The sequence below is a fragment of the Calidris pugnax genome, unplaced genomic scaffold, assembly GCF_001431845.1.
Source record: "Calidris pugnax isolate Ruff unplaced genomic scaffold, ASM143184v1 scaffold38, whole genome shotgun sequence".
Classification (NCBI taxonomy): Eukaryota; Metazoa; Chordata; class Aves; order Charadriiformes; family Scolopacidae; genus Calidris; species Calidris pugnax.
Window position 1 is genome coordinate 7390976 of NW_015090995.1, and position 6878 is coordinate 7397853.

The 6878-nt window shown below is 51.9% G+C and overlaps 1 protein-coding gene across 1 annotated transcript in view; it reads left to right on the forward strand.

Moving 5' to 3' along the window:
- Positions 1 to 2467, forward strand: part of MAMLD1 (mastermind like domain containing 1) — an 85838-nt gene extending 83371 nt beyond the window's left edge. The window contains exon 5 of the mRNA XM_014955364.1: positions 316 to 2467. Coding sequence (XP_014810850.1) covers positions 316 to 1340 — 1025 coding nt within the window. The 3' untranslated portion in view covers positions 1341 to 2467. The remainder of the gene's footprint in view (positions 1 to 315) is intronic.
- The last annotated feature ends 4411 nt before the right edge of the window (positions 2468 to 6878 follow it).

Consider the following 6878-nt stretch of genomic DNA (forward strand, 5'->3'; position numbering starts at 1 on the left):
CAGATAAATCAGTTTCAAGGTAAGGAGGGAAGCGGCGTGCCATGGACAGCCTCGAGGAGCCAGGGCCTGGGGTCTGATTGAATACAGGGCACTTAATGATTCTTTGCCCTGAAATACAAGCGTTTCGCATTTTATTTTTTATAAGCATTTCCTTATTGCTCCAGGAATGACTCTGTGACAAAGAACAGGGAGGAGGGGCCCGTGTAATGGGAGAGAGAGATGGAGCAGCTGCCTTTAAAGGCTCTGCTGTGATTCTGGGGTGAACGTGCGCTCACCGACTAATGTCTGTCTGTCTGTCTGTCTGTCTGTCCACAGCCGTGCAGCAGCCCGTTCCCACCGACTGCAGCCAGGTGATGCCAGCTCCTCCCCCCAACCACCGCATGCTGCCCTCCAGCCCAGCCATGCTCCAGAGCACCCTGGGCTCCGCGGGCATGGCCCCCGCCACCGCCAGCCCCAGCAGCAGCGGGACGATGGTGATGATTCCACACAACCCCGGCAAGCAGCAGGGCATTTTCCCACCCAACTCTGACTTCAACATGCCGCTGCGGCCGAGCCAGAACTCGCTGGGCATGACCTCGGGGTGCCAAACGGGGCACGGCCACTCTGCCGTGCGGCCGGGAATGCCGATGGCCGGCTTCAGCTCCGGCTCCTTAGCCAACCACTCTGCCACCCAGCAGCACTTGAGGCAGCCGAGCGTGCCGAGAATCCCTAACGTCTACCCCAACTCCTCTGCCCAGATGTGGACGCCGACCGCCGTGCCGAGGATGCCCAGTCAGAGCCAGATGGACACCAGCATGCAGCAGTTCTCCGGTAACGCCCTCTTCTCCAAGCAGAGCGTCAGACCCGGCGCGCCGGGGCAGCAGTTCTCCCAGCCGGCCGTGGTGCCACCAAACCAGATCGCTCCTGGCGTCCAGGTCAGGCAGATGCAAAAACTGAGCATGGGGCAGTCCGGCCAGGGCTTGAGCTCCATGAGTAATCAGAACTTGAGACACAATTTAACCAGGGGACCCTTGCCGGCTATGAATGTTATGAAATCCGTGCCCCAAGGAGTGTCCGGGTTTAACCAGCTGGCTCCTGCCTCGGGCCTGGGTCCCCCCGGGTACCCCTCCCCGGGCCAGCCACCCGACGCCTTCGGCAGGATGGGGCCTGCTGCCGAGCTGCCGCAGTACGACTTTGTGTCCCAGCACAGCAGCGCCGCGGCGCCCGCCGGCTGCAGCGACACGGACTTCCTCGACTCCCTCATGAAGAACAGCGGCAGCAACGACGAGGAGTGGTTGAACAATCTGACCATGATAGACGACATTTTGGGACAGCACGCTCAGAGCTCCGGCCACGTTTAGCTGGGAGAGGAGCAGTCTCTCCTTGTAAATAACATACGTCTGACTTTGGCAAATAACAGACGAGCCGGGAAAGCCGCCGCCTCTTTCAATACGGAATGAATAGACTCCGCCAATTCTTTGCCTGCATCAAAGTTTAATATTGGCAGTTTTTCAGATGACTGTATATATTTGAATATTTTGTAAATTATGTTTTCCTAAACCTTAAATGTAGAAGTATTTATACTTCTTTGCTGGACTGTTTGTAAATAAATCTATAGCATAACTTTTGGTTTTATTATAGGGATTTCATTATACCTTGTTATAAATATGCAAATAATATTGTTAGTTTCAGTAATACTGTGTATTACAGCATAAAATACTTATGTTTTTGACATAACTTAACACATGAATTAGGGGTGTCATTGCAACCAGACTCAGCGGAAATCAAATGTGGCATCTGTTCTCTCATATCAAGAGGAAAGATTGAGAAGTTGTGTTAAAAAGAAAAAAAAAAAAAGACAAATCCATAAAAGGAGCTGCCGATTCCCTCGTAGCTCAGTCTCGCAGCCCGATCCTGGTATCTGGGTCCCCTCCGGGCTCTGGCACATCCAGGGACATGCCCGCAGAGGTCCGTTGTGTGAGATCCTGGGCAGGTTCTCAACTTGCTGTGCTCCCGTTGGGGGGTCCGGGGGTGACAAGGCCTGTCCCCTGTCCCTCAGGGAGCGTGTGTGTGCGGGCAGCGCACAGGGGGCTCCGGAGACACTGCCCGGCCCGGCAGCGACAGGGCAGCTCTGGTTCGCGCACCTCTGCCATGTATGTTTGTAGTGTACAGGTGATTTGTTCCTGGTTTTAAGGCTTTTCATAAGTTCTGTTTTAATGTGAGACTTTTTTTTTCAGGGGAAAAGTCTATAAACATGAATAGTTAATTTTTGATGTTTTTTCTGTCAGCTACTATTGTCCTATGTATATTTAAGAGTCTGTTTATAAAAGATTCACTGTACTGTAAACTTCTTAAAATGTTCATACTTTGTGTAATCATATTTTAATAGTCACGTCATACTTCGCAATACATTTGTAATATAACGTCAGCTTCAAGCACAGAATGTTTTTTTCTTCATACCATAATAAACTGCCAGGGGAAAATTGCATAAACTTTATGTGCTCATTTCTCAGCTACAGCATCTCGTACCTGCAGATATTTGGATTAATTTGATTTGTCCAGGATGCTACAACATCAATATAATAACATGTACAAATGCGTGTGTGCTGTTAGTAGGAGAAATGGGCTAGACGAAGAATTGAAGCAGGCTTTAATTTTATTTTAAGATGGGTTTTCTTAGGGCCGCTCTCCTTTTCCAGTGTAATTATAGGTGAACGTGGAATTAATCTCTGTTGGGTTTTATTTTTTCACATAGCACCACATGTATTTAAGTGTCAGTTCTGGTTTCTAAATGCCCGTATCAGTTGGTTCATCTGAAAACAAAGCCATGGCAGTGAGGGGGGCTGGTTCAGGGGTGGTGGGTATGGCGTGTCACCCCTTGGACACAGAGCTGGTGCCTGCCCTGGGGGAGCCCAGGTGGCAGCAAGGGTGGGAAGAAACAGGAAGATTTTAGCAATCTTAAATAAATGCACTAATAGAATCTGTAGCTAAAATTGCCTCGTTTAAACACAGCCAGATGCCGCCCCAGGTTCCTTGGGGCAGTGGAGAAGATGTGTGGTGCTGCCCTTTGCCCGGGGCGCGCTGTGGGGACAGCCTGAGGAAAGCTCCTGGGTGGAGGAGCTCCCTCAAAGTGGTCCATGCTGGAGGGTTTGGCAAGATTGTCCCCACCTGGGAGCGGGTCCTTCTAGGAGCCTTTTCTCCAGAGCCAGCTGGCAGAAAACAGCTCCTGAAGTCAAGAACCTGAGGGGACAGTCAGGGTGTGAAGCAGTTGGGGACAAGCTCTGCTGCTGGTGCTCAGGTGGGCAGGAGACCTCTCCCAAACACAACCACCCTGGGCCTTGTCCGAGATCCCTGTGGCTTCATGGTGGCAAAGACAGGTCCTCACAGTGCAGGATGCTCTGAGGGGAATGGCCCCTGACTGGTTCCATCTCAAGAATGGCACGTCCTTGCCCAAAACCAAGGTGAGGAACCCGTTTTTCCAGCAAAGGCCATCAGCCCCACCAACCCACTGCCCAAAACGGGCTGTAAAACTCGGCGAGTGTCTGAACGAGCCAGAGACGCCGCCTCGGCCCCAGAGGCGGGGAAGGGGGAGGGAGGCCTGCGGGCCTGTCTGTGGCAGGGCGAGGACAAAGGTGAGTTTGTTTGGCCGTGAACACTGGCACGGTGACAGCAGCTTTTCTGCAGCGAGCTGTGTCCTGCCGGGGAGCGGGGCTGCGGCGCCCGGCCCTTCGCTCCGACCACGGCTCTGGGAGCCAGCAGCGCCAGACCCCCCCCGGCCGGCACAGATGGCAGAGAAGGCCACTGCCCACACGCTCAGCTCTAGGATATTAATAAACATCACGAAATGCCCTCTTCTCCTTCTTCGTCGAGCTGGTGTCAACGCACCTTTCAGCTTCACAGTTCGGCAGGATTTGGGTTACAAACACTGGGGAGGGATGTCTGCAAAAGCCAACTGTTTCCCACAGAATTTACAGAAAACACTTTATCTGGTACCTGGGCTGTGTAGCCACTTGTTTTCACTCTGTTTTCTTGTCAAGCTTTCGAGCTGGTTGAGCTTTTCACCCCTCCGTGTCCCAGTGCCTCACGTCTCAAGAGGGAAATGATGCTCCTTCCTTGCCACGGAGGAGTCAAGCTTGGAAGCAGAACAGGACTAAGCAGCATTATTATCTTGCTGGCTCCGGTTGTACTTGTAACTGCTGGTTCTTAAACATGTGTTTTGGCAGGGTTGGCACATGCTGCAATGGCCAGTGCTCTCCTGGGTGACAACCCGAGCGCCGGGCGGCCGCCTCTCCCTGGGCCCAGCAGACAGCCAGGGCTGGAGCGCCGGGGTGCGGGGGGTGAAGGCGGGATGCCCACGGGGTGACATTTCATCAGCTGGAGAAACAGAGCTGCAGTTCTGGCTGGTGTGGGGCTGTAACAGGTAACGCCTCCATCACCATAAATTGTCTCATTTCTGTCCTGCGAAATACACCTTCTCTGTGCTTTGCCTTCCCCCTTTCTTCTCTCTGCTTAAAGTGTGAAAATGCCTTAAGTTTGGTCCTGCCTTTGCTTTCGTGGTCCGAATCACTGAGGTGAACAATCACAACCAGTAGGGCAGTGAGACTAAATGGGTCTGCTCACTTCTCCCATTGCGTTTACTGGGTGAGCAGATCCCACCACAAGGCACACATACGTACGTAGACTTATGCCACGAGGCAAACTCTGCTGCCCTGGAGGGGAACAGGTCTGCTGAAGGCAGGGGTGTGACATGGGACTCGCACAGGCAGAAGTTAAGAGCAGCATCTGGTGCCGTGGAGGCACAGAATGAATTTGGATTTCTAAAATAGTTACAAGGAACGAAGTGTCTGACGGCGCTCGCTGTTGAAAGCTATCATTTATTTCCCAAACAGGTTACGTCACCAGACTGCCCTCATAATTATGGCCATGAAAACAGGCAAGGCAGCAAGCTTTTTCCTCTTGGATTCTAAAATAACACCAAATGCCTATAAAGGCCAGAATTTCCAAAGACCTGAGCTCACTAAAAGCCTGTCTGTCTGAAAGGTTAGTAGCATAGGTAAGTCAGACTTATTATGGAAAAATTCTCTTTGTGGATTGTATTAATCTAAAGCAGCCCATTTGTGACAAAGGCAAAACAGAAAACCACACTCTTTCCCATCAGAAAAGCAGGGAGCAGCTAGGAATGGATGTCAGGGGAACCTGGATCAGGCAATTTCTCTGGGAAGCCTAGCCCTGACTTATGCAGAACCTGAGCTCTGCTGCTCGGTGGCTCTCCAGGATTGATTACATGTCTGTCTTAAGAAGCTTTCAACAAAGGCAGCCGCGCTGATGTTGAAGTGTAAGGTCAAGTTCTCCTCTCATGTAGGATGTTGTAAATCAGGAGCTATTCCGCTGCCTGCAGCAGGGTAACCCCTGATTTACACCACTCTGGGAGCCGGAGCGAGCGCCTGGCGTGAGGCTGGCACTGGCCTCCTGGTCCTGCCCCGACGTCCCTGCGCTGCCAGAACGGTGCCACAGATGTGCAGGGTGGTCCCTGGAGGGGACCCTGGCAGCTGGCTGCAGGGCAGGCAAGGATGGGGAAAGGCATGAGGACGAGTGGCCGGCTCTGCCACCTCTCCTGCTGCCTGCCTGCGCTGAAGGGCAGACGGCACACGCTCCCCGGGGGGACACTTGGCCCTGGCACATCTGCCCAGGCATCTATTCAGGCTGAGCACAGGTTTTGGTGCTTAATGCCAAATTAATGCCTGTTTCACCTTCTATTCCCTCCTGTCTATACAGCAAATTTGAAAAAATGAAAAAAAAAAAAAAAGAGGAAAAAAAGAAAAGAGTCTGGAAGAGAGCGAGGTGTTTTAAATGCCAATAAGGGTGTCTCCTGGGCAAGCTAAAACACAAGTACTGGTTGGCAGCTGCAGGAGTTACTGAGAACTTAAGACTCCGTCTGGTCAAGAGGCCTCCTGTGTACAATCCTGCACAAAGCTGGGGAAAGGCGCCTTATTAAAGCAGCCAGGCTGAAACCAGTGGAGCTGTAGTTAATCACAGCCATTTTCTTTGCTCCCTCCCCGCTCACTCGATGGTTTCATGGCGCTGCGCAGAACAAATAATGCTGTTTTATAGACGTCTTGATCCATTTCCCGTTATGCAGCGGGTCTGGGACTTGGCTTTCATCCTCCCTCTGCCCGAGGCAGCCATTTGCCTAACGAGGGCAACGCTGTCTGCATTGGGCTGTGTGTGCTGGTGTTGGGCTGTGTGTTGTTGGACTGTGTGTGTTGGGAGTGTGCATTGGGCTGTGTGTGCTGGTGTTGGGCTGTGTGTGCTGGTGTGTTGGGCTGTGTGTGCTGGTGGTGTTGGGCTGTGTGAGTGTTGGGCTGTTTGCACAGGGCTGTGCACTCTCTGTGCAGCCAACCTGATATGACCATGGATGTGATGGGGACACAGATCCCAATTTCTTTGCTTTCCTGAGCTCAGGAAGTGGAGACGGTTGGTTTTTCTTTCTTTTTCTCATGTCTTTCCCATGACAGTGGTCCGGGCTGTGTCACGGCTGTGTGTCAATTAAAACAACCCACAGCTACAGCAAAGATTTGTCCCCCCAGCCCAAAGGGCCTTTTGCTGCTGGGCTGAACCCTGCTGCCGGGCTCACACGTGTCAGAGCCAGAAACCAGGGAGAAGCTCCCAGCTTCTGTGCTTCACGTTGGTTTTGTCCTTATCAAGATTTATGATGCTACAATTTAATGTCTGGGATTTAAACAACTTGGTTGAAGGAAAAAGAAATGCCATTTTAAGCTCAAAGTCGGATTTGCATCAAAAAAGGAGATTTTAATTGTTCTGATGTTGTCTTAATCCCTTTTCAAGGAGCGAAAGGACCCGAGCGCTGACCCTGCTGGGTCTCACATCCTGGAGCTCTG